Source organism: Gouania willdenowi, chromosome 20 (assembly GCF_900634775.1).
Source record: "Gouania willdenowi chromosome 20, fGouWil2.1, whole genome shotgun sequence".
NCBI lineage: Eukaryota > Metazoa > Chordata > Actinopteri > Blenniiformes > Gobiesocidae > Gouania > Gouania willdenowi.
In genome coordinates this window covers 9,419,365-9,447,284 of record NC_041063.1, presented here as the reverse complement: position 1 = coordinate 9,447,284, position 27,920 = coordinate 9,419,365, and the positions used below count along the sequence as shown (strand labels likewise).

Below are 27,920 nucleotides of genomic sequence, written 5' to 3'. Positions count from 1 at the left end.
TGATGGTTGTTCTACAGTAACACTTCCTAAAGGTTTGAATCCCACTAAATGTGTTCTTTCTCAGTGTTCTGACGATAGAACAGAAGAGGAAGACTCACCCCAGCCTGGACCTCCAGGACCTATGGTAACACACGTTAATACATCATCCTCTCAATAATAAACCATTGATCACGTGATTAATGTCAATAAATGAAGTCTTTGACATACAGAAACCTTTCACATCTGTTTCTTTAAGGTGATTTTCTTCTTCTGGGAATGTTTATGTCAGTCAAAAAAAATAAAACCCACACCGTCTACTACACACCAGATTGTTTTGGTTTGTTTATTTTTTGTTGAGAAGGTCACCCAGTGTGTGTGATTATATTTAGAGTTAAAGTCAAATGAAAACATGTTTGTTTTAAACAAATGATCTTTTTTGTGTCTGTGTCCTTTCCAAAGATCTTTTATTGTTATGGTGAAACTGATTATTTCTTATCGTCCCAGCCCTACTATTATCAAATCACCTGATTGATTATAGAAATACAAACAATGTCATCATCATGGTAGAATAAATCTGTTTCAATAACGTGTTAGGGTGTTCCTGGTGAGAAAGGAAGAGAAGGACCCCCAGGACCTGATGGTAAACATGTAAGTGTGAGGTTTCTGTTTTTAGTATTTATCTTTTTATGAACATGCTCCCATTCTGAACACAAATGAACTATTACTTGTTCTTCCATCTTAGGGTAAAGAAGGTAAACCTGGTACTCCAGGGCGTCCTGGGCAGCCAGGGATAAAGGTATTAAAGTTTAAACATCATTAAATAACATCAATAATGGGCAGAACTTATTTTATATGAGACACATTTTCTCTAAAATATAAATACCTCATATTTATGTATGAGTAGACCATCATTGTTAAGGCAACATGTCTGGATTCTGGGTCCTAGCACCCGTTCTTTGTGGAGTTTGCATGTTCTTACACACTCATGTGTTATATTTTAGAAATGAGTCATTTTATTTTTTACAGCCATAACTCCTTTAGTAAACTATCTCTGTATGTTTCACTAATGTTAATGTGAGAAAAGATAAAGTTTGACATTGAATACTTTTGTTTGTTGAGCAGGGAGAGATTGGACCTATGGGAGAGAGAGGAGAGCCAGGTACTGGAGGTAGCAAGGTGAGTACAATTACTACTATTGACATATACTACTGTAAACATATACTACTGAAAACATATACTAATGTAAATATATACTAATGTAAACATATACTATAGTAAATATATAGTACTGTAAATATATACTAATGTAAACATATACTATAGTAAATATATAGTACTGTAACATATACTACTGTAAACATATACTATAGTAAATATATAGTACTGTAACATATACGACTGTAAACATATACTATAGTAAATATATAGTACTGTAACATTTACTACTGCTAACATATATTACTGTTAACATATACTAATGTAAATATATACTATAGGACATACATAGTACTGTAACATATACTACTGTAAACATATACTATAGTAATATATAGTACTGTAACATTTACTACTGTAAACATATACTATAGTAAATACATAGTACTGTAACATTTACTACTGCTAACATGTACAACTGGTAACTTATACTAATGTAAATATATACTATAGTAAATTTATAGTACTGTAACATTTACTACTGCTAACATGTATTACTGGAATCTTATACTAATGTAAATATATACTACTGTAAACATATACTATAGTAAATATATAGTACTGTAAACATGTACTAATGTAAACATATACTATAGTAAATATATAGTACTGTAACATTTACTACTGTTAACATATAGTACTGGTAACATATACTACTGCAAACATATACTCGTGAAAATATATACTACTATTAACATATAGTAGTGTAAAGATATACTACTGTTAATATATAGTACTGTAAACATAAACTACTGTAAACATATACTACTGTTAACATATAGTACTGTAAACTTATAGTACTGTTAACATATACTAATGTAAATACATAATACTGATAATATATAGTACTAGGAATAGAGAAAGAGGAGAGTCAGGTATTGGAGGTAGCAAGGAGGGTACAATTACTACTGTAAACATTAAGTACTGTAAACATATACTACAGTAAACATATACTACTGTAAACGTAGTACTGTAAACACAGTACTGTAAACACAGTACTGTAAACACATACTACTGTTAACATATAGTACTGTAAACATATAGTACTACAAACATATACTACTGTAAACATATACTACTGTTAACATATAGTACTGTAAACATATAGTACTGTAAACATATACTACTGTTAACATATACTACTGTAAACAAATACTACTTCACAGTACTAATACTTTGAACATGTAGTACTAGTATTGTAAACATGTAGTTTAACTGATTATTTCATGTATTACTGCTCAGGGAGACAAAGGTAATCCAGGAATAGACGGAGTACCAGGACCTTCAGGACCCAAGGTAGGACCGACTACACTAAAGTATATATACATATATACACTACCCTTATTTTTATTACAAAATGATCGATGAATTATGAATATTTGTCAGAATAAAAGCCACATTTAGTGAATCAGTCTTTCTAAATATTCCTATTGAATAGTTTGCATATAAAAATATGAGAACATACGAAAAGTTTCCATAATTACAGCTAAAAAGTGTCATTGTGAAGCAGTGAATCCAGAGCAAAAGATCTGTAACAGAAACACAAAATAATACATTTGTATTAACCTGTATTCACTAATCTGAGATGTAATAAGCACAATAAGTACTAATTACATAAACTAATAATTAATAAAGCTTGAAAAATTATTGATGTGAACTTTTCAAACTAATCCATTAATTCACATAATAGACACCAGTGTGCGTGTGCGTGTGTGTGTGTGTGTGTGTGTGTGTGTGCGTGCGTGTGCGTGCGTGTGCGTGTGTGTGTGTACGTACGTGTGTGCAGGGTCTTCTAGGTGAAAAGGGTGAACCAGGACCTCCTGGAGAGCCTGGTCCAATGGTAAATTGAATTTCAAAAATGTTTTTTGTTTATTTCAACCATCTTTTCCATATATTTCTAAAGGTTGGATTCTTTAAAGGTTTCCTGTTATTAAAACGTGTAAAAATGGCTGCAAACCTTTTCCATTTAGTGCGTATCCCTCTGACGAATATGTAATAATAATAATAATAATACATTTTATTCAAATAAAGGCATCTTTCAAATGCATTTTAAAGAATGGTGAGAAGAAACAATAGAAGCACAATAAGATTATTACATATTATATATAAACACATTATGGTGGAACAGGTTTTAGTGCAATTTTAAACAGGCTGGTAGAGAGAAGTAGTTCAGGGAATGATGCTAATGCTAATGCTAATGAATGTCAGGTGTAGTACATTGGTCTTAATTACAGCAAAGGACTGATCAATGGAAGGATTTATGACTTTAAGTCTTCAGAAAAGTGCTGTTTTTATGTGCACATCTTTTATATTTTTAGCTACTATTAAAGTCCCTTAAACAAATGGCCTTAAGCTTATAATTTATATCATTTCTAATGTTTGTGAGTTCCAGAACATTCTGTGGTCCAGACTGGTTCTGTTCACTGATGATTAAACTTTATATTGGCCTGTTTAGGTTTTCCTTCTTTTGTTGCTTTTTATTGTTACTTTAACAGCTCTGAGCTTCATTACACACTGTGTGTAAAACTATTAATAATAAAAATAAAGCAGCTTGCTTTGATTTAAGCTTCTGATGAACAGATGCTCCACCACTAGGGGGCAGAACTGCTCACATTATACAGCATCTGATGCACAAGGAAGGGCCCAATATAATATTAGGTAATATAATGTAATATAATGTAATATAATGTATTATGTGGAAAGACATCATGGTTATGATGTCATCTCAGGAAAGAAAAGTTTGACTCCACTAATGACACACGTGTTACAGTGGTTTTAATGGAAGTTTTCTGTAGCTTGTGTAGTATTTTAGTATTTTAGTAATTTAGTATTTTAGTATTTTAGTAATTTAGTATTTTAGTATTTTAGTATTTTAGTAATTTAGTATTTTAGTATTTTAGTATTTTAGTGCTTTAGTACTTTAGTATTTTTTAGTATTTTAGTCCTTTAGTATTTTTAGTATTTTGGTATTTTAGTGCTTTAGTATTTTAGTAATTTAGTATATCATAAATCATAGAAATATTGAATTTTAAATGACCAAATGCCGGCACCACTGACGTTTAACATTTTTTTTTATTGTTATAGATATATATTATAGATATATTAAGATGATCCATGGGTGGAGCCTGTTGGGTACACACAATTAAGAGCTGAGCAAGTTTAGGATCTGCAAAATAATAATAATAATGTAACAATAATACATTTGTATTAACATGTATTCACTAATTGAGATGGAATAAGTACATTTATTCATGTTTTTAATTAATAAAGCTTGAAACAGTGTTTTTAATAATAGACACCAGTGTGTGTGTGTGTGTGTGTGTGTGTGTGTGTGTGTGTGTGTGTGTGTGTGTGTGTGTGTGTGTGTGTGGGTCCTCAGGGGGTTCGGGGCGATGCTGGACCTGTTGGTGCTGTGGTAATAATAATAATAATAATAATAATAATAATAATAATAATAATAATAATAATAATAATAATAATAATAATAATAATAATAATAATCTAATCCTGGTTTCTTCTTATCCACAGGGAGGTCCAGGACCTCCTGGAGAAGCAGGCCTACAGGGACCCATGGTGAAACCTGACTCTGATTTACACTGATTGTAATTTAAATGGATTAACATCATATTGATCTCCTAACTTTAGGGAGATAAAGGGTTACCAGGACCACAAGGACCCCCTGGTATCAAAGGAATGCTGGTCAGTGATAATCCTTGATTGTTTATCCATTGTGAGAATCAGCCTGATAATGTCTGTTAATAATGTCTGTTAAATCTAAATACAGCTTATTTAAACCAACCCTTATTAACTCTTCCTATTGGCTCTGTGAATTAGAGCCTTTGCCTCTGCTGCCCTCTTGTGGGCCTAGTGTGAAGGTACAGTTAGAGTGGAATCAACTTTGATGTTATTTTATTGGTTTATTTTTACAGTTAGAGTGGATTAATAAACCATTCTAACGACCCCTCCATGGTAGAGGAGAACATGATCAGATCAATAAAGGCATCTTATCAATAAGATGTATAAGACTGACATATGTGAGGTTAAAGGTTCATATTTAAACACACTGAACATCTGTAATTGAATATATATTTGTGAACTGCTCCTATATTTAAAAATCATTACACTGATTAACTGTTATTTTACATGAATGGAGCGTTTCCATGGAGACAAACATCCCAGAGACTCAACAACAATCTGACAAAAATACGTTTCATTTGATTTGTTGAAGATAAAACATGATGTTAGAACCTTTTTGGCCCTAAAGGGACTTGACTTTAGCAGTAAAATATCAGGTTAATTTATAAAGTTTATACTTTATTTATTAAAGAATAGATTTCATTCAACGTTCATTTATACATTTAGAAAAACAGCCTCTGAAAAGAGAAATAAATCAGAACATCCAACGTACTCTGGATAAACATGGTGGCTGTTTAAAAAGCATTAGCATTAGCATTGACATTAGAATTAGCTAGAACAATCGAAACACTGCTAATTTTTGTGTCCTGCATGGGGGGTAAAAAGCCTGGGAAAAATGGCTATAAAAACTCATCCCCAAGTTTATTGAATGAAAGCCGGCCACGTTTATCCAGGATCAGTAACCATGGTGATTTAGCCTCTGCAGCAAACCAGTAACCATGGTGATTTAGCCTCTACAGCTAACCAGTAACCGTGGTGATTTAGCCTCTACAGCTAACCTGTAACCGTGGCGATTTAGCCTCTACAGCTAACCTGTAACCGTGGTGATTTAGCCTCTACAGCTAACCTGTAACCGTGGCGATTTAGCCTCTACAGCTAACCTGTAACCGTGGTGATTTAGCCTCTACAGCTAACCTGTAACCGTGGCGATTTAGCCTCTACAGCTAACCTGTAACCGTGGTGATTTAGCCTCTACGGCTAACCAGTAACCCTGGTGATTTAGCCTCTACAGCTAACCTGTAACCGTGGTGATTTAGCCTCTACAGCTAACCTGTAACCGTGGTGATTTAGCCTCTACGGCTAACCAGTAACCATGGTGATTTAACCTCTGCAGCTAACCTGTAACCGTGGTGATTTAGCCTCTACGGCTAACCTGTAACCGTGGTGATTTAGCCTCTACAGCTAACCTGTAACCGTGGTGATTTAGCCTCTACAGCTAACCAGTAACCATGGTGATTTAACCTCTGCAGCTAACCTGTAACCGTGGTGATTTAGCCTCTACTGCTAACCTGTAACCGTGGTGATTTAGCCTCTACAGCTAACCTGTAACCGTGGTGATTTAGCCTCTACAGCTAACGTGTAACCGTGGTGATTTAGCCTCTACAGCTAACGTGTAACCGTGGTGATTTAGCCTCTACAGCTAACCAGTAACCATGGTGATTTAGCCTCTGCAGCTAACCTGTAACCGTGGTGATTTAGCCTCTGCAGCTAACCTGTAACCGTGGTGATTTAGCCTCTACAGCTAACCTGTAACCGTGGTGATTTAGCCTCTACAGCTAACCTGTAACTGTGGTGATTTAGCCTCTGCAGCTAACCTGTAACCATGGTGATTTAGCCTCTACAGCTAACCAGTAACCATGGTGATTTAGCCTCTGCAGCTAACCTGTAACCGTGGCGATTTAGCCTCTACAGCTAACCTGTAACCGTGGTGATTTAGCCTCTACAGCTAACCAGTAACCATGGTGATTTAGCCTCTACAGCTAACCAGTAACCATGCTGATTCAGCCTCTACAGCTAACCAGTAACCATGGTGAATTAGCCTCTGCAGCTAACCTGTAACCATGCTGATTTAGCCTCTACAGCTAACCTGTAACCATGCTGATTTAGCCTCTGCAGCTAACCTGTAACCATGGTGATTTAGCCTCTACAGCTAACCTGTAACCGTGGTGATTTAGCCTCTACAGCTAACCTGTAACCGTGGCGATTTAGCCTCTACAGCTAACCTGTAACCGTGGTTATTTAGCCTCTACAGCTAACCTGTAACCGTGGCGATTTAGCCTCTACAGCTAACCTGTAACCGTGGTGATTTAGCCTCTACAGCTAACCTGTAACCGTGGCGATTTAGCCTCTACAGCTAACCTGTAACCGTGGTGATTTAGCCTCTCTGGCTAACCAGTAACCCTGGTGATTTAGCCTCTACAGCTAACCTGTAACCGTGGTGATTTAGCCTCTACGGCTAACCAGTAACCATGGTGATTTAACCTCTGCAGCTAACCTGTAACTGTGGTGATTTAGCCTCTACAGCTAACCTGTAACCGTGGTGATTTAGCCTCTACAGCTAACCAGTAACCATGGTGATTTAACCTCTGCAGCTAACCTGTAACCGTGGTGATTTAGCCTCTACGGCTAACCTGTAACCGTGGTGATTTAGCCTCTACAGCTAACCTGTAACCGTGGTGATTTAGCCTCTACAGCTAATGTGTAACCGTGGTGATTTAGCCTCTACAGCTAACCAGTAACCATGGTGATTTAGCCTCTGCAGCTAACCTGTAACCGTGGTGATTTAGCCTCTGCAGCTAACCTGTAACCGTGGTGATTTAGCCTCTACAGCTAACCTGTAACCGTGGTGATTTAGCCTCTACAGCTAACCTGTAACCGTGGTGATTTAGCCTCTACAGCTAACCTGTAACCGTGGTGATTTAGCCTCTACAGCTAACCTGTAACTGTGGTGATTTAGCCTCTGCAGCTAACCTGTAACCATGGTGATTTAGCCTCTAGAGCTAACCAGTAACCATGGTAATTTAGCCTCTGCAGCTAACCTGTAACCGTGGTGATTTAGCCTCTACAGCTAACCTGTAACCGTGGTGATTTAGCCTCTACAGCTAACCAGTAACCATGGTGATTTAGCCTCTACAGCTAACCTGTAACCATGGTTATTTAGCCTCTACAGCAAACCTGTTACCGTGGTTATTTAGCCTCTACAGCAAACCTGTAACCATGGTGATTTAGCCTTTACAGCTAACCTGTAACCATGGTGATTTAGCCTTGCTGTGGCTCTGCTGTCAATGCTGTGAAAAATGACTGTTTTACATTATGTTCATGGTTTTTTTACATGTTTCTTCACCCAAATATTATAAATAGTCATTTTATTTGTCAGTCGTCTTTGGGTTTTAATCTTTTAATAATCATAGTTTATATATAAAGACAAAAATAACATACAAAGACTAGATTTTAGCAATGAAAGTGAGAAGACGGTTTAATAGGAATATTTTCCTTACTAATAAAACACCAACACTGAAAAGTTACAAAAGATACAGAATTATCTGACTTTACTCATTATGAATGCATTATAACTGATAGTAGATGTGTTTTTCAAGAGTATCCTAAAAATAAGAAAATGGATACTGTACTACTGTACTCTTGGAGCTGAAGGGTTTGACATTATTCTGACTTCACTTTTTAACTTTACATTAACTATTTATTTCATTTGTTTATCTGTCTTTTAGTCATTTTGTAATACTAATAAATCCTGCTTGTGGGATTGCTGTCAGCGGTTTGATTTAAATGGATTATAATTTTATTTGTTGAATTATAGATTACAGATCATTTGTAGAAATATATATATATTCATATATAACATAGCATGTTGGTGTGTTGTAATGTTGGATCAGTGGTAGAATTCTCACCTCTTCTGTGGGAGAACTGAGTTCACATCCAACTTTTTGTTTCGTAAATTTCTCCTCTGGGAGATAAATAAAGCTCTATTGTATTCTATTCTGCTCTATTCAATTCTATGATAAACTATGATAAATGTATTAATCAGTTATTTACAAAAGTGATCAGCTCCACCTCCTCTTACTGTGACTATATCAGTTCACTTTATGAAATCTACATGTTTGGTATATTTAAGCATTAACGCATTTGGTTGTTGTCTGCCTTAAATATTCTCTTTCTCCTTTTTAGCAGCATTGATTTTCCTTTTTTCTGTATCATGTCTTTTATTTCTTCATCCTGCTGCAGACGCATCAGTTGTTCACATTTGTAAAGGAAGCTGAGCGTCCATCATCCATACTTTCATCTGTGATTCTGTGATCAAATTCATGGTCTTCTTAAAAAAGCCGTGAACGCCCACTTATCTCAAACATCTTCAGCTGGCTTCACTACACCACGTCTTCTTACCATGACTCAGCAAACATACAACTCATTTATCCAAGAGAGCACTGACCAGACCTAGTCTAACCACACATTCTCCTTTATCCTGGATGGATTTATCACACTTTTGTGCAACACCCCCTGGTTCCTGTCATGGAGTTTATTTTTCAAGCCTCTTGTGGAGATGTTATGTAGAAAAAAATAAAACATTTCACCATAACAACAATAACAAGAACACTTTAGTTTAAAGGTCCTAAAGTCACCAGTAAGTGGTTCTGTAGAACCAGTGTGTGTGTGTGTGTGTGTGTGTGTGTGTGTGTGTGTGTCCACACCAGAGATACTTTGGTCTCATTCCTCTCTCTTTATCCAGGGTGTCCAGGGACCTCAAGGGCTGCCTGGAGAGCCAGGCCATGATGGTCCCAAGGTCTGTGTATTTGATGCTATAATGAGTTATTACGCTAGTGGTGCTAATGATACTAATGTGCTAATAATGCTAATGGTGCTAATGATGCAAATGGTGCTAATGATACTAATGGTGCTAATGATACTAATGGTGCTAATGATGCAATTGGTGCTGATGATGCAAATGGTGCTAATGATACTAATGGTGCTAATGATACTAATAGTGTTAATGATACTAATGGTGCTAGTGATGCTATTGGTGCTAATGATACTGATGATGCTAATGGCGCTAATGATACTAATTAAGCTAATTGTGCTAATGATACTAATGGTGCAAATTATGCTAATGATACTAATGACGCTAATGGTGCTGATGATGCTAATGGTGCTAATGATACAGTACTAATGATGCTAATGGTGCTAATGATACAGTACTAATGGTGCTATAGATGCTAATGTTGCTAATGATGCTAATGATACTAATATATAGATATAGATGCTGCTCCACAAACAGCAGGGCTTACTCCCCCCTTAATGTTCCTGTTTATCTGAGTGAGAATCTGACAGAGTTAATGGCTGTTTTTCAATCTGTGTACTTGTGGACTCGTGAAACATTATCATTGTTTTTTTTTCCTTCTCTTCTTCACTCATTATTATTATTTTTCAATTATTATCATTAACCATTAAATTAATACATGTATTTATCTACTTCATCCTTCTACCATTAATAGCTATTATTCTTCTTCTTTATTTTTGTTATTACTATTTTGTAAACTTGTTTTTTCTTTTCTTTTTAGTTATTATTATTATTTTTGTTCAATTATTATCATTAATCATTACATTAATGAATATATTATCTAGTTCATCCTTCTATCATTAAAAACCAACTATTATTATTTTAATTATTTATTTATGTTTTAATTATTACTATTTTGTAAATATATTTTTCCTTTTCCCTTTATTTATTTATTATTATTATTATTATTATTATTATTATTATTATTATTATTATTATTATTATTATTATTATCTACGTGGTAAAAGGCAGCCACAACAGCCACAACTGATCCTTTATATTTGTTTGGACAAATTGCCTGTAATGACTATTGCCTGGTTGTTTCTTAGGATTTTTGTCACAGGTGTTTTTGGCCGTCCAATTAGCCATGACCAGATTACCTATTTATAGGGACTGTCAATATATTAAACAAAACACACACACACACACACACGTTTATTGTATTTACATTTTTGTTTATTTATTTATTTTTTAAATGTAACACCAAATGTTTTATTGGTTAACAAAATAATTAATATTTACAATGACATCTTTACTCAATAATGCATCATTATTTTCTTTGATGTTTACAGTGGAGCACACACACTCTACTCTGTTGCTCACAACGATGTCAGGAAGTTTGCTTTGTCCCAAAACGATGAGTATGCTATGTAATGACTAGTTAGTGACTGGTTAGTGACTGGTTAGTGATTAGTTAGTGGCTGGTTAGTGACAGGTTTGTGACAGGTTAGTGACTAGTTAGTGACTAGTTAGTGACTAGTTAGTGACTAGTTAGTGACTGGTTAGTGACAGGTTAGTAACAGGTTAGTGTCTAGTTAGTGACTGGTTAGTGCCTAGTTAGTGACTGGTTAGTGACTAGTTAGTGACTGATTAGTGCCTAGTTAGTGACAGGTTAGTAACAGGTTAGTAACAGGTTAGTGTCTAGTAAGTGACTGGTTAGTGACTAGTTAGTGACTAGTTAGTGACTGGTTAGTGACTGGTTAGTAACAGGTTAGTGTCTAGTTAGTGACTGGTTAGTGACTAGTTAGTGACTAGTTAATGACTGATTAGTGCCTAGTTAGTGACAGGTTAGTAACAGGTTAGTGTCTAGTAAGTGACAGGTTAGTGACTAGTTAGTGACAGGTTAGTGATTAGTTAGTGACTAGTTAGCGACTGGTTAGTGATTAGTTAGTGACTAGTTAGTGTCTAATTAGTGCCTAGTTAGTGACAGGTTAGTAACAGATTAGTGACTAGTTCGTGACTAGTTAGTGAATGGTTAGTGACCAGTTAGTGACTGGTTATGACTAGTTAGCGACAGTTTAGTGACTAGTTAGTGACAGCTTAGTGACTAGTTAGTGACTGGTTAGTGATTAGTTAGTGACTAGTTAGTGACAGGTTAGTGACTTGTTAGTGACAGGTTAGTGCCTAGTTAGTGACAGATTAGTGACTAGTTCATGACTAGTTAGTGATTGGTTAGTGACCAGTTAATGACTGGTTAGTGACTAGTTAGTGACAGGTTAGCGACTGCTTAGTGCCTAGTTAGTGACAAGTGAGTAACATATTAGTGACTAGTTTGTGATTAGTTAGTGACTGGTTAGTGACAGGTTACTGACAAGTTAGTGAATGGTTAGTGAATGGTTAGTGACCAGTTAGTGACAGGTTAGTGACTAGTTAGTGACTGGTTAGTGCAGGGGTGGGCAACTCCAGTCCTCAATGGCCAGATTCCTGAGACTTTTAGATGTGTCCCTGCTCCAACACACCTTAATCAAATGAATGGCTTGTTATCATGCTTCTGTAGAGCTTGATGACAACACATTGGTTTCAACCAACCAACACCTCAGCTAGCCAGCCTCACCATAGCTTCACAAAAACAATCCTCAATAGCTTTGCTCCCAGCGCACTATCATCCTACCTGACCGGCCGGACGTGCTTCAAAGCCTGTTCCGCTACATATCAGATACCTTTTCCCTCCTCGGAGGTTATGTCCTTTTTTTTAATTTCATCACCCATGCCGTCTTCTTCAGCTTCCTCAGGTGTTCCAAATGTTCCCTTTACTTCACCTGCTTCAGTTCTCACCACCATCAAAAACTGTTGGTATCACCATCCATACTCCTGACTCTCTAGCATACATGCTTCATCGCAGTAGAACAGACCAGCTAAGAGCTTTCTCCCTCATTATGTATTCAGCCTCAACTCATACCTCAGCTGCTACAAACCTCTGGTTAGAAACATCAACTCCAGATACTCAGCGTGTGCGCTACCTTACCATTCACTCTTTTTTGACAAAACCGGAAAAATGGCCACTGGTATCAAAAACAGCTACAACAAGTGCTCCTCATCTCAGGCTTTACTTCAGATCATTACTCAAACGACTCACTTCACATCGGCACAGCCTCCACCTCCGCTTCAGCAGGAATTCCAGACCGGACCGTACAGGTACCGGGACGCTGAGGTCCTTGTGGGCCTATCGCTCCTACATACGTAATAACCTCCAGGATTCGCGACAAGTGCATTTTCATCTCAGCTCAGTTTAATATTCCTTATTCTACGCCTGAGGCTGAACCCCTACTCTGAATCTCCCTCTGCTACTCTACAGAGCTCCTCCCACTCGTACCTGATGACCCTTCCAGATGAGTCTTTGAAGAATCTCCCACCTTCTCCAAATCACTTTAAATAATTAATATATCACTTTGTGGTGGCGTGGTTCTTGCCAGTAAAATAATAATTATTGAGGCCATTTTTGTGTTACTATGAATCCATGTGAACACTTGATCTGATCGACTTTAGTCACTTTTTGTATTTCTCTGTACTTTGTGTTTTTTGCTGCTAAAAAAATCTATGAAATAAAATTGTATATCAATATAAAACCATGACAAAAGTAAAATTGTATGCAAATGTTTTACTGCTCTGTGATAACAAATATATTTCTCAAAGTAGATCTTACAAAGCCAGTGGAGCCTAAAAAGAACGTTTAGAGTTCAGTCCATGAGAGGAAAGACTTCCTGAGAATAGAAAAATAATCCTAATCAGCTTCACTCTGACTGCAACACATTAGTAAATGTGTTTCTGTGATTGTCACAGACAGTTTTCAGTAATAGTAGAGTCTGAGATGATAATAATGAATATTAATGATTATTAATCCGTTCACAGTGTGTGTACTCACGACCTTCAGCTGCTCTTTGTTTGGATCAAATGCAGCACAAACAACTTACGTGTGTGTTCTTCAGGGAACGTGTGGAACGCCTGGGAACGCTGGTTCTCCTGGTCCTCATGGTCCACCTGGTCCACCTGGTCAGAAGGTGAGTGAGGCTCAAACACAGCTTCACTTCTAATGATCTTCATCCATAGATGCTCCTCTGACACACATCTCCCTCAGGTTCATGACCACTAACCTTTGATCATCAAATTCCCCCTGATCTCAATCCAGTCAGGAATCTGTAATGTTTAAATTATCTTCAACAACTAAACAGTTAGAATATCAGCAGCTGATGAGTTGGGTCAGACGATGCTATCTGTAGCAGTGCTTCTAGCCCCGCCCACATAATCAACCACTGAGAGTGGTCGACTTAGTTTCCACTACAATCATTTATCCACTGACTTTGTTCATTTGTCACTCATGGATTCATTCATTTTGGCTCTGAACCCTGTCTGAGTGTCCATGTGTGGATTGGAGACACTGTCTGCTCCCACTAGGACCATTGTCCCTGCTAGCTGCTACATGTTAGCATTGAGATGCTAGCTGCTATATGTTAGCATTGAGGTGCTAGCTGCTACATGTTAGTATTGAAGCGTTAACTGCTAAAGGTTAGCATTGAGGTGATAGCTATTACATGTTAGCATTGAGATGCTAGCTGCTATATGTTAGCATTGAGGTGCTAGCTGCTATATGTTAGTATTGAAGCGCTAACTGCTAAAGGTTAGCATTGAGGTGATAGCTACTACATGTTAGCATTGACGTGCTAGCTACTACATGTTTACCATTAAGGTGCTAGTTGCTATGTGTTAGCATTGAGGTGCTAATTGCTACATGATAGCATTGAGGTGCTAGCTGCTACATGTTAACATTGGGGTGCTAGCTGCTATATGTTTAACATTGAGGTGCTAGCTGCTACATGTTAACATTGGGGTGCTAGCTGTTACATGTTTTCATTGAGGTGCTAGCTGCTATATGTTTAACATTGAGGTGCTAGTTGCTACATGTTAACATTGAGGTGCTAACTGCAAAATGTTAGCATTGAAGTGATAGCTGCTATATGTTAGCATTGAGGTGCTGACTGCTACATGTTTAGCATTGAGGTGCTAGCTGCTATGTGTTAGCATTGAGGTGCTAACTGCTACATGATAGCATTGATGTGCTAGCTGCTATATATTTACCATTGAGGTGCTAGCTGCTACATATTTAGCATTCATGTGCTAGCTGAAGCTAACAGAGCCGATCCACAAACTCTTTAGGTTTACATCCAGTGTTTTTATTCAAACTAAAATTAACGCCCATGAAGCACAGCAACAACTTTTCCTCTGGTTCTCCAGTTTCTTGTGTTGTGGTCTGTGCATCAGTATTATGGGTATACCGGGAACTCGTGAAATGAGAACGGTTCCACGTTGATTGGAATGAAAAAAAAAAAAAAAAGAAACTAACTACGTTAATTTTTCAATATATATATATATAGTACTATATGTACTAGTGGACACATATCAAAGATACAGTATGTAAACATGTTTGTTAAAATAAGTTGAATTAAACTAATTAGTTTCTCCTGTAACATATTAGAAGTCAAATTGTCATGAACCCAGTAGTAATAAACCATCGACTAGGCTGTCAGCCATTCTAAACAAGAGAACAGGGGTGCCAGGGTGAAATTGGTCAGGGGGGGCAGATTTTTTTCAAGTGAGACCTCAGGGGGCCGAATTACACTTTTGACCAGAAAGACCAAACACTGACTCAACACATGGATATGCTGCTTGAAATTATTCATGAAGGCCTACACATCAAAAATAAATTGCATTGGCACCACAATAGCCTCACAATGAGGCCTACAATTACATATCAGCCTAAAGCAAGTTACCGTCTAAAAACGTAAAATTGTCCTATCCATGCAAGTAGCCTACATTTATAGATTAGAAATGCAACAAAATAGACAAAACACATTTCCTATAAATAATACAAGTGTGAACTGTAAATTACTTTGATCATACTGATTGAAGGCTTGCACATGAAAACATGCCAATGCATCATGAACCCAGTGCTAAGCAACGTGTGTGTGTGTGTGTGTGTGTGTGTGTGTGTGTGTGTGTGTGTGTGTGTGTGTGTGTGTGTGTGTGTGTGTGTGTGTGTGTGTGTGTGTGTGTGTGTGTGTGTAAAGGAAGAAGCTCCAAGTGATTTTCCAAACAAACCCAGGATGTACCACCCGTACTTTCACCATAAATCTGATACCTTTTACCTTTCCAGGGCTTCCCAGGGATCACAGGTTCACCTGGATTCAAAGGCCACAAGGTAATCTCAGAGTTTTAGAAGCTGCTTTTTATGAATGATTCATAGCATTAACAGTTGGGTTCTCCATCATTTACATGTCACAGTGTGAAAGTGCTGACTGGCAAACACAACGTGCTGCTGATATAATATTCTTCTTGTACTTAGTGAACATAATCCTTTTTAATTCAACTTGAAGGTTGTCCTTCATGCTTGAAAAGGTGCTGCTATCCCTGTTAGCACAGCTCTGTTTACCATGCTGTTTCTTCCTCTACGCCACATGCATCCATCGCTCCCATAGAGCTTTGTTTTCTCCTGTGGTCACGTCTTAACGCGCTGCTTCTGTTTCAGGGGGAGAAAGGAGAAACAGGCCCCAGAGGTAACCAGGTATGATGTTTCCTTTAATTCCATTAATTGAGCTCTAAAACGCGTGTGAACATCTTTACTCATCGGCGAAGTATGAGATTTTTGCCAAATCAATATATAGAACATTCACAAGTTTCGCTTTACAAATTAGGAATGAAAACAAATGTACCAATCTAACTGTTTTTTATTATTATTATTATACATTTTGGTAACATACGTTTTCAAAGCTGTATTGTGGACCTGCCAAAGTACATCCAAATGAAAAAAAATATAAAAATGAATAAAAACAACAACACATTTATCATCCGCATGCATGTCCCATAGAATGAAACCAGGGAAATCACACAAGCTATTTTACTTTTCACCCGCAAATATACCCCTTTATAACACTACAGAGAACAGAGTATGTACACCTCTTTGTACATCCAACCTTCAAACACAGACTAATTTGGCCATAATTGACAACTCTACTTAAGCCTCCACTATATGAATACATACTTCTGACTGACACTGTACTAGTGGATTAAAAGCATTTAAAAGTCCAACAACGTAGACTATGGCATTTAAAGTCTCTAACAACATAACTCTACCTTCGCTGATTGTCTACGTGCTCCCGTGGCCGCTGGTTACCGTTTTTGTCTCGGGGAGGCGGGCGAGTAGATTATCACAACACCGCTCAATCCACCGCTTTATATCCAGACGCACTGAGCGCAAGGGTTTGCTCGTTTGTGTTCCAGCCACTTGTTTTCTTGGTTGCATCGCTACAAAACAATAGACTTATGGGTCGACAGATCACCCACGGTATCCGCCATGTTGTGAACAAACAAAGCTCTGAGCTGCTACGGGAAGCAGGAGGGTCAAATGTCATCGGCTGCTGGTCCTTAAAACTTTTTTACTTGGTTTTATTTTGTAAACCTTTGAATTTTGTATTGCCATTTTTATCCTTTCCCTAGTCACTGTTTGTTGTGGAACTTAACATATGCGTATATTATGTACATTATATTGAGATTATTATTTTTTTGAATGAATTTGGGAAAACTTTAATGAAAAACTTTTGATCACTAGTGGGGGCAGTGCCCCCCCCCCACCAGCCGCAAACTCTGCGTAAGTCTTTACTGGTGTCTTTACATTTTAACCGCCTGACGGAAAAGGTGCAGGATCACTGGTGGAGAATAAAGTGAATAAATTACGCTTCTGACAAAAAGTGAGATAGTTTGACTTTGAAAAGGGATTTGCGATAAAAAAATTAAATAAAAAAAGACAAGGAAGCTTAAAATGACCTTTAGAACTCATAGCCACATTTAGCCTTTAATGTTCTATTCATCAGGACTTCTTTATCACCATGGATACAAATATCAGAGGATCAATACATCTAAATCTAAAGCTTCGATTACCACCACGTACAGGAGACACTTTTATTAGAGCCACTAAACAAGAGAACAGGGGTGCCAGGGTGAAATTGGTCAGGGGGGCAGATTTTTTTCAAGTGAGACCTCAGGGGGCCGAATTACACTTTTGACCAGAAAGACCAAACACTGACTCAACACATGGATATGCTGCTTGAAATTATTCATGAAGGCCTACACATCAAAAATAAATTGTATTGGCACCACAATAGCCTCACAATGAGGCCTACAATTACATATCAGCCTAAAGCAAGTTACCGTCTAAAAACGTAAAATTGTATCCATGCAAGTAGCCTACGTTTATAGATTAGAAATGCAACAAAATAGACAAAACACATTTCCTATAAATAATACAAGTGCGAACTGTAAATTACTCTGATCATATTTATTGAAAGCTTGCACATGAAAACATGCCAATACATAATTAGGCTAATTAAAAGAAGGCCAGTCTAAGTAGGCCTAAACGAGTCACAGAAAGTAAGTGCCAGAATAAAGTCATCCAACAATAGACCAAGTGACTGAACATCCAGTAGGAATTAGTAAAACACAAAGGTTGTTGTAAAAACATGACATTGGCTCACTAACAGATGGCACATTAACCAGTAAACTCCACCCACATTTCCTCACACCCATGCCTATAGCACTACACCCTACTGTACAGCCTACATTAGTTAATAGAGTCCAACCCCTTTTATTCCCTCCCACCCATATCACACAGGATTATGATAAATGGGGAGACAAGCCTTCTTCAGCTACATTTTATTTGTCAAAGCCAGACTTTTAACTTTCACCAGCTTAGCTCAGCTGCAGCTGAGGCGGCAGCAGCAACAGACCAAGTGACGGATTTCACTAAAATTAAAGGGACACATTGTGCTATTTTTCACCCATCTCCATGTGTTGTTTTCTGGAGTTTTAGCCTCTGCTTGAGTGGGCGTGTCTATAGACGCTGACTCCACACAACACTTGATCACTAGCGACTTTCTTTTGCTATTCACACACTATTGTTGTTGTTTTCAGCTCAAAAACTGCACATTACAGTAAAACACATGGATATTTAATCAGATATGGTGATTGTGAGTCAGAAAAACACAGCAGCTACAACAGTAAAAGCAGCTGAGTCAGCCGCTTCAAACACTTCGCGGTGCTGCTACGTTGCTTTATTGTCATCATCTCATGGAGAGATTACAGGAATAGTCTATTCAAGGTGATAGTCCGTTGTTTTGTCTGAACCACTGCGTCACATATTATGTCACAAACAGTGTTGCCAGATTTGTGGTTCATGTTTGGGCTGTTCTAAGATGTGATGGGGCTGGAAATTGTCCATGTGATCTGGCAACACTGATTACTGATTTCACGTGTGACGTCAAAAATGTAGAAAATTTCAAACAGAGCAATTTTCTTAGTGTTATAAAAGACTTACTGTACATAGACCACAAACAAACAACTGGATGGTTTTATTTCACATTCTGTGTGCTGGTGGACACAAAAAAATAAAACAATAGATTCAACCATGGGTCCGGCCCGCGGACTGATTCTGACATGAAGCATAAAGAAGAATTACTCAGTGTGTGTGTGTGTGTGTGTGTGTGTGTGTGTGTGTGTGTGTGCTGCTGACCTGTTTAAAAAGTGCTGACACATACTGTAACTCAGCACTCTGGTCCTGCTTTGGGTTTTAAGGATGCGAGAGACTCTTTATAGTTACTGGGACCACAGGAAGGAACATTTAAACTGTGACGTGATGCAAAGCTAAAGTGAAGAAAACTTTGGAATCAGCAATAATCCCAACTGTATTAAAATTCTTTTACAACTCAATACAAACCCTGCTGCTCACACCCTTAAAACACTGCAGAGAAACCACATCACAACTAATCCTCCATATGTTCACTAAGAGACCACACGCACACACACACACACGCACACACACACACACCACACACACACACACACACACGCCTGGTTTGTTAAAGGTCATGAGAAGCCGAATCTGCTTTAGCCTCATCTTGTGCTTCTTGCAGTTGTGACCTTAACTATCACACACACACACACACACACGCACACACACACACACAAACATGTGAGTTGAGATGTTTCTGTTGCAGGGGGAGCGAGGCAGTGATGGAGAGCCAGGAACTCCTGCCGTGCCTGTGAGTGCAACATAATCAATGTCTGCTGCTTATTACAGTGGGATTTATTTCATTAATATTAAAACCTTGCGATGTTCTTTTGATATTATTCTTGAAAACATAGATTATCAGATGTTAAAAACCATAACCATTATTTATGATTTATTTATGAATCACGAAACTTTCATGGAAAGCTGTAGAAATCAGTGAATTTTCTATTTGTAATTGTTGATAAAGCCAATAGTGAACTTTCAGCTCTGATTCTCAACAGCAAAAAGATGAAACGCAAAGAATAAAGCACCAAACATTCTCAGGAAGAACGTAGGCAGAGCAGACTCATCATACACTAGTCCAGGGGTCCCCAATCCTGGTCCTCAAGAGCCACTATCCAGCATGTTTTAGATGGTTCCCTCTTCCAACACACCTGATTGAAATGACCAGGATTGTTATCAGGCTTCTGCAGAGCTTGACGATGAGTTCATTATTTGAATCAGGTGTGTTAGTAACATCTAAAACATGCTGGATAGGGGCTCTTGAGGACCAGGATTGGCCACCTCTGCTGCTTAGTATTGTTTCCAATAAAGTCCTACATTTTCCACAATCCCCAGCTCTTTTCTGTTGTCCTTGTTTTCCTGGGACGTGTTTTAAAGGTGCGGTTGTATCGTAGCTCGTCTCCATCTCTGCTCTCTCTCACCAGGAGGTGAAATACAGGTCTGTTATATTTAATGATGGTCGTTACATGCTGAGAGTGTTAGTGCGACACCATGAGGTACGCGGAGCAGAGTGTTAACTCCACGCAGTCATAAAGTTGAGCTCAGCCCTCATTGTCCTGGTGGACGTCCACAGAGTCCACTCTACGTACATTATTCTAGAGAATGTTTGAGTTCTAAGACGTGTCTAGACTAGAGTTCACTGATCTTTGGCCCTGCAGAGATCATCTAATCTGAATAAGTCACAAATGGACTAGATGGTAAATGGACTAGATTTGTATAGCGCCTTATCACCACACTGAAGCAGTCCCAAAGCACTTTACATATCACCCATTCACCCAATCACTCTCTCATTCACACACCAGTGGGACAGGACTGCCATGCAAGGCGCTAGTCAACCATTGGGAGCAACTTAGGGTTCAGTGTCTTGCCCAAGGACATGTCGACACATAGTCAGGCACTGGGATCGAACCCCCAACCTCTTTATCAGAAGACGACCCTCCACCACCTGAGCCACGGTCGCCCGTACAAATCTATTTTCTATTTCAACTTCCTAAATCAAAATGAGAAGTAAATAAATAAGAAAGCATCTATAGCAAATGAAATGTATAAATCAAATCACTCCAAAGCCTTTCTTCTAGTCCTACCTTGAGGGTTGGTAGTTCAAATCCAATGTGGTTCATCACTGTTTAATGTTTCAATACGTTCTAAGTTTCATTGATTAGACGCTTTGATCAACATGATCAGTCAGAGTTAATGGATCAATACCTCCATTGAAGGACCAGGATTAGACCCAATGACCTCTGATTATAAACCTGCTTCATTGAAATGTAACGTAATAACAAGCCTTTTCACAGAGTTTAATAAATGAATGCTGTTGTATTAAATCTTTTTTTTTTTTTAATGCTCTGCTGATTATTGATTAATGCTGATTCAATCAATAGTAACTTTTGAGACTGTGCATTAGACCTTTTTGTATGTTAGCACATGCTAACTGTCACTCTCTGCTCTCTGTCAGGGTGACGTCGGACCAATGGGAAAGAAAGGAGAGGTTTGTTGAATTATATTTAATTCATTCTGTTTTATTGTAGTTTTCCTGTGACTTTGCCGTTAAAGACTATGACATCACCATCGCCGTGGTGTTCCTATGGCAATATTTCATATCAGTGTGTCCTGTATTAGGAGAGGAAAGGTGTTGTGTTTAGGAAGCTCCCTTGTCTAGAAGCGACTGCTTTGCTCAGTGATAATTTTTCTCTCAACATTCTAATGTAATAATATAAATTCATGTTTACATTTCATCTAATATAACACTCCAGAATGGAATAACAGGAAAAATGGGCCCCAGGGGCCCAGAAGGAAAAGGGTCTCATGGGTGCTGTTGGTCCACGGGGGTTCCCAGGACAGGATGGAGTGCCAGGTCTACCCGGCCAACCAGGATACCCTGGAAAACCTGTAAGTACGACCATTAAAGAGTAACTAAACCCCAAACCCACTTTTTTCTGCTGATACATGTGTATTTGGGTATTAAATAGTGCTGTTGATTGATCCTCGTCCAGCTTTTAACATTTTAGTAAAAGTTTTTTTTTAATTTAGCATTTTTATTTGTTAAATGTCAGAGTCATGCACTGCCCTTTAAGGACTGAATGCTGATATTACAATTGAATGTTTCTATTGGGTGAGACATATTGTGACCATGGTGCAACACCAATTGTCAGTGTTGGCCCCGCCCTCCTATAAAAGCTAAGAGGACGGAAGAGGGTTTCCTCCAATCACAGAGTGTGTACAGACACATACCCCCAATTTCCACTCGATACGGCTCCGCTCGGTTACGTCTCCACTGCACAACCGGAGCTGATAGGTTTCCACTTTAGTCTATGTGTTGCACCGGGTCCGCTGCGGTGCGTCTGCTTCTTCCCAGCTGCGGTAGTCTGGTGCCCCTCGCCAGATACTGTATACGCAAGTACGACGCATGAATCAGCACAGAGGCAATGAGCTAAACAGGAAATAAGCGTACTCCGCAATAAAATATCCGGTTACTTTTCAAAATAAAACACTTCAGATTATATTTCAAGTAACTACATCACCAAAACGTCATAACGTGTAAAAACAAAATCCCATTCACTATATTGTTTCCTCTCATACTGTAACTGCACTGTAAACTGCAGCAACTTTGATTTAGTTCATGTTTTACTGGTGCAGTTTTATCTCTTCTCTGTTGGCTGTTGCTAAAAAATGTGGCCATGACAAATCCAGAGAGTCCAACCTTCTTGTTCTCCTTCGTTAGGAACACTGACCAGTTTATCTGTTTTTTGTTGCATTTATAACACATTCATACATTTAACTGCGTTCTCGCGCGATTATATAAATATCGTGAGGTCACAGTCGTCCAACCGGAGTGCACCGTGGCGCACTCAAAACACAACAGGTAGGGATTACCGGAAGGCGGACCGCAGGAAAAAACCGGATGGTGCCGTTGCACAGCGGAAATGTATCCAGTTAGATAGTTTTGCATCCCCGTCTGTGTGTGTGTGAACGTGCATGTGATTCTTGTTGCTGTGTGAGTTTTCCTGCCTGAGTGGGCGTGTCTTACTGCTGCAGGAGCCACACCCATAATCAAGGCTCTTTTTGAATTCCCCCCCCTAGTGGCAGGTCAGCAGAAAGCAGGGGTTTAGCTATTCTTTAAGTATTATAGAAAGTATTGTTGGAGAGTTTTAATTTGTTTTTCCAGGGTAAAACTCCTTCAGATGAACACCTGCTGAAGCTCTTTGCTGATGTCCTGCGCAGTGAGTGTTTGTTTTTCTTCATTAGACGATAAATACTCTACTAGCTTATTACAACTAATGTAGATCAAATAAATCAAATCCCCCAGTGTTTTAAGTAGATCAGAATAGAAGAAGCATCAGAAACACTAAAGACAGAAAGATTAAAGATCAGTAATGTGTTTTATAATGCTGCTCATTCCTTTTGTTGGATTATTTTTTGTCCAATTCATCATTGTATCCATTTGTCTCCGTTTTAGTGAAATTTCTATCTTCAGTTTAGTTTTCATTAATTTTGTCTTCAGTTTAACTGGATTAAAATCTTAACATTCTTATTTCACATTTTAAATGTGTTCTACAGACAATTCCTATAAAATGTATTAATAATAAAGTATTTTAAAGACCAGTTTCCAGCCCTGCTACACACTCTGGAGCTCACCCGGTGTGAACCATGCCATGGTGTGAAGGGACCCCCAGGTGAACCAGGTGCCCCAGGACCCAAAGGCTCCATGGGAACTACAGGCTACCCTGGCAGTGGTGGCGTCCCTGGTTACCCAGGACCTCCTGGAGAGCAGGGTCCTGCAGGCGATAAAGGTGGGATATTGTCAAGAAATGGAACATGCATTCTGTTTGCAAATAGTGTTTTTTGTTTATGAATCGGGATCAAACGGGGACAAACTGTCATTAATAACGAGTGGATGGATCAATAAAGAATGCTCGTTTCATCAAATGTTGAAGATCACAAGTTGAATGTGTAGATATTGAACGAGTGAAGGAATGAGATCATTAAAAAGAGAAACATTGAAAGAAAAAGACAACAAATGCTTTGCTTCCATCGCTAAGAGCCAATGAGCATTGATCATCAGCTGCTGAGGTCAGTAGGACAAACCCTGAAGGTGAAAATAGAAATAAAACTTTATTACAGCAGTGGAAACCTCCAAAGAGAAAGAATGGTTTATCTTTTTCTTCTACTTTGTCTTCAACAGATGTTTATCTGGTGCATATTTTATTATTTATGTATGTTTGATTTTCATGAAATCCAGGACATTTTACAACAGCTCGTTGTTAATTAAATGTTGAATGTTTCCTATATCTACAACACACTTGTATGTATTTTATATGATTGATGGACCTGATAAAAAATGACTAAAAAAATCTTTTTTTAATTTTCACTTCTTTTGCTGACCTGGGGGGCAGCAACACGTCTGCATCTAGTCTTTAGAAAACAACACAACAATAGATCTGAAAAAACAAACAATTCCCCCCAAACAGGGACTGAACCCACGTGACCAAAGTAACATTTGTTTGATTCTCTTCACAGGTGATATGGGACCAAGAGGACTAAAGGGCTACAAGGGAGAGGGTTATCCAGGACCACAAGGACCTCCTGGACAGCCAGGTGTGTAAAGTACTCAGGGCCTGTACTAAGAAGCTAGATTAGTGAAGCCTTTATTTATCTCTATTAGCTTCAGCTAACCAAACATTCTCTGTCAGAGAGAAGCTGTACTACGAAGCACGATATGAAGTCGCTAAGTTAACCAGGTGTTTTCAGCCTGGCTATGTGCGCGCTCCTGTGACAGAGGGCGGAGTTAGCAGCATCAGACCAATCCCAATCACAGTAAAACTTTGGAGAGCGTCACAATTGAGGAGTAATTTTTAAAAATATGAACAATAAAAATCCATAATTCAGACAAAAACAAGAGAAAAATCAGGCAGAAAAGAACACAGACAGGAAATTATGTCACTGTTAATGATTATCAATATTATTCCAATATTACAGCACAAAACGTCTTTCTGTTCAATTTATCACACACACACACTGTAGTATCAGCCTCACTATAGAGTATGAATTAATGAGTGAGTGAGTTGATGCTTCATTAGCTGATTGTAGATTAGTCCATCAGATGTAAACTTATATATTTATTAAGTGTTGTTATTGCGAAATGAAAGGATTAATTAATTCCATTAATAATCTTTCTTTCCTAAACTCAGCTGTCAGATCTGCACCAACCAGGCTCTAATAACAATGGGCAGCTCATTTTACAAGAGATCTGATTAGTCAGGAGGCGGGGCTTTAGTACTGATCAGATCTGATCCACTTCATAACCTGGTCCAGACCACACTAAGTTACCATGGTGATTTAGCCTGGTAAGAAGTTAGCCAGCGTCGTTGTACAACACAAAATGAGACTTGATTTTCTTCTTAATGTTTTAAAGGAGTTTTTAATAAAGGAGTGTCAACTATGGATGTATGATTTAATTATTATGAAGTATTTTTTTTTTATAATGTAGGCATTACATTGACATCAGTGTCTCTTTGTGAACGTTTCCTTACAGGTGTTCAGGGAACTCGTGGCTTTGATGGATTTGGGCACCCAGGCTCTCAGGGACCCCCTGGCAAACCGGGACCTTCAGGAGATCCTGGGAAAAGGGGAAACCCTGGAACTCCAGGGTTCTGTGATCTGTCGATGTGTTATCACTCCTACAACCTCAGGGAACATTACAGCAAAGGACCAAACATCTGACCATTCTCACACTGAGTGTTTAAAGGAACCATTTACTGTAAAACTGTTCATCATTCTGGGCATTGTAGCAGTGAACTGCACGTGAAGTAGAGTACGGGTTACCTCATTAATTAGTTTATTACAGCAGACAGAGCATGGATGGATGATCATATAATTCATCATTAAAGATTGGATGTGATTATTGATTTCTAATTAGAACAACATGATGGCTGTAGATGAGCTGTGTGTAATCTACGTAACTACAGAGAAGTCAGATATCTGCTAATGCTAACAGCTACTTCCTCTACTGCTGCGTAAGCTAACATTAGCCTGATGATGGTAAACATAAAAGATTTATTTAGGACAAACTAAACCTCTGAATGATCAACATTACTCATGTCACTGCTCTTCAGTGAAACCTTTATTTATTTATTTTAAAACCTCACATGTATCCATAGGCTTTGATTTCTACCATGTTAATGTTTTTGTTTCAGTAACGACAGCCTTAATTATTTTATATATGAAAAACAAGCTTCACCTACTGTTCTTTTACTGTGTAGCAGCTATAGGCTCAGGTTGGATGGACCACATCTCTAGAGATGTTTAATCAGGTTGGATGGACCACATCTCTAGAGATGTTTAATCAGGTTGGATGGACCACGTACAGTGGGGCAAAAAAGCATTTAGTCAGCCATCAATTGTGCATGTACTCAAACTTAAAAAGAGGCCTGTAATTTTCATCATAGGAATACCTCAACTATGTCCTCCACTCGTTACCTGTATTAATGGCACCTGTTTGAACTGGTTATCAGTATAAAAGACACCTGTCCACAACTCAAACAGTCACACTTCAAACTCCACTATGACCAAGACCAAAGAGCTGTCAAAGGACACCAGAAACAAAATTGTAGACCTGCACCAGGCTGGGAAGACTGAATCTGCAATAGGTCGCAGCTTGGTGTGAAGAAATCAACTGTGGGAGCAATTATTCGAAAATGGAAGACATACAAGACCACTGATAATATCCTTCAATCTGGGGCTCCATGCAAGATCTCACCTCATGGGGTCAAAATGATCACAGGAACGGTGCAAAAAATCCCAGAACTACACGGGGGACCTAGTGAATGACCTGCAGAGAGCTGGGACCAAAGTAACAAAGGCTACCATCAGTAACACACTACGTCGCCAGGGACTCAAATCCTGCAGTGCTAGACGTGTCCCCCTGTTTAAGCCAGTACATGTCCAGGCCCGTCTGAAGTTTGCTAGAGAGCATTTGGATGATCCAGAAGAGGATTGGGCAAATGTCATATGGTCAGATGAAACCAAAAAACTTTTTGGTAAAAAAAAAAGTGAGGAAAAAGAACACCATACCTACTGTAAGCATGGGGGTGGTAACATCATGTTTTGGGGCCGTTTCTCTGCAAAGGGACCAGGACGACTGATCCGTGTAAAGGAAAGAATGAATGGGGCCAACCATTGAAAAGGGCATTGAAGATGAAACGTGGCTGGGTCTTGCAGCATGACAATGATCCCAAACACACCGTCCGGGCAGAAGTGGCTTCGTAAGAAGCATTTTAAGGTCCTGGAGTGGCCTAGTCAGTCTCCAGATCTCAACCCCATAGAAAATATTTGGAGGGTGTTGAAAGTCCATGTTACCCAGCAACAGCCCCAAAACATCACTGCTCTAGAGGAGATCTGCATGGAGGAATGGGCCAAAATACCAGCAACAGTGTGTGAAAACCTTGTGAAGACTTACAGAAAATGTTTGACTTCTGTCATTGCCAACAAAGGGTACATTACAAAGTACTGAGATGAACTTTTGACCAAATACATATTTTCCCCCATAATTTGCAAATAAATTAATTAAAAATCCTACAATGTGATTTTCTGGATTTTTTTCTTCATCTCATTTGTCTCTCATAGTTGAGGTATACCTATGATGAAAATTACAGGCCCCTCTCATCTTTTTAAGTGGGAGAACTTGCACAATTGGTGGCTGACTAAATACATTTTTGCCCCACTGTATCTAGAGATGTTTAATCAGGTTGACCATGTCTCTAGAGATGTTTAATCAGCATGATGCTGCCACCTCCATGCCAATTGTAGAGATGGTGCTGGGTTCCCTCTAAAGATGATTCCTGACAT

At 38.4% G+C, this 27,920-nt stretch overlaps 1 protein-coding gene across 1 annotated transcript in view; it reads left to right on the top strand.

The window, feature by feature from the left end:
• LOC114454180 (collagen alpha-1(XXI) chain) overlaps positions 1–26,594 on the top strand; it is a 51,773-nt gene extending 25,179 nt beyond the window's left edge. Inside the window, 21 exon segments of the mRNA XM_028434442.1 lie at positions 65–124; positions 574–627; positions 722–775; positions 1,102–1,155; positions 2,437–2,490; positions 2,981–3,034; positions 4,574–4,609; positions 4,723–4,767; positions 4,840–4,893; positions 9,632–9,685; positions 13,666–13,737; positions 15,888–15,932; positions 16,260–16,295; positions 19,780–19,824; positions 21,532–21,564; positions 21,830–21,873; positions 21,875–21,965; positions 23,242–23,296; positions 23,675–23,866; positions 24,594–24,671; positions 25,609–26,594. Coding sequence (XP_028290243.1) covers positions 65–124; positions 574–627; positions 722–775; positions 1,102–1,155; positions 2,437–2,490; positions 2,981–3,034; positions 4,574–4,609; positions 4,723–4,767; positions 4,840–4,893; positions 9,632–9,685; positions 13,666–13,737; positions 15,888–15,932; positions 16,260–16,295; positions 19,780–19,824; positions 21,532–21,564; positions 21,830–21,873; positions 21,875–21,965; positions 23,242–23,296; positions 23,675–23,866; positions 24,594–24,671; positions 25,609–25,796 — 1,398 coding nt within the window. The 3' untranslated portion in view covers positions 25,797–26,594.
• The last annotated feature ends 1,326 nt before the right edge of the window (positions 26,595–27,920 follow it).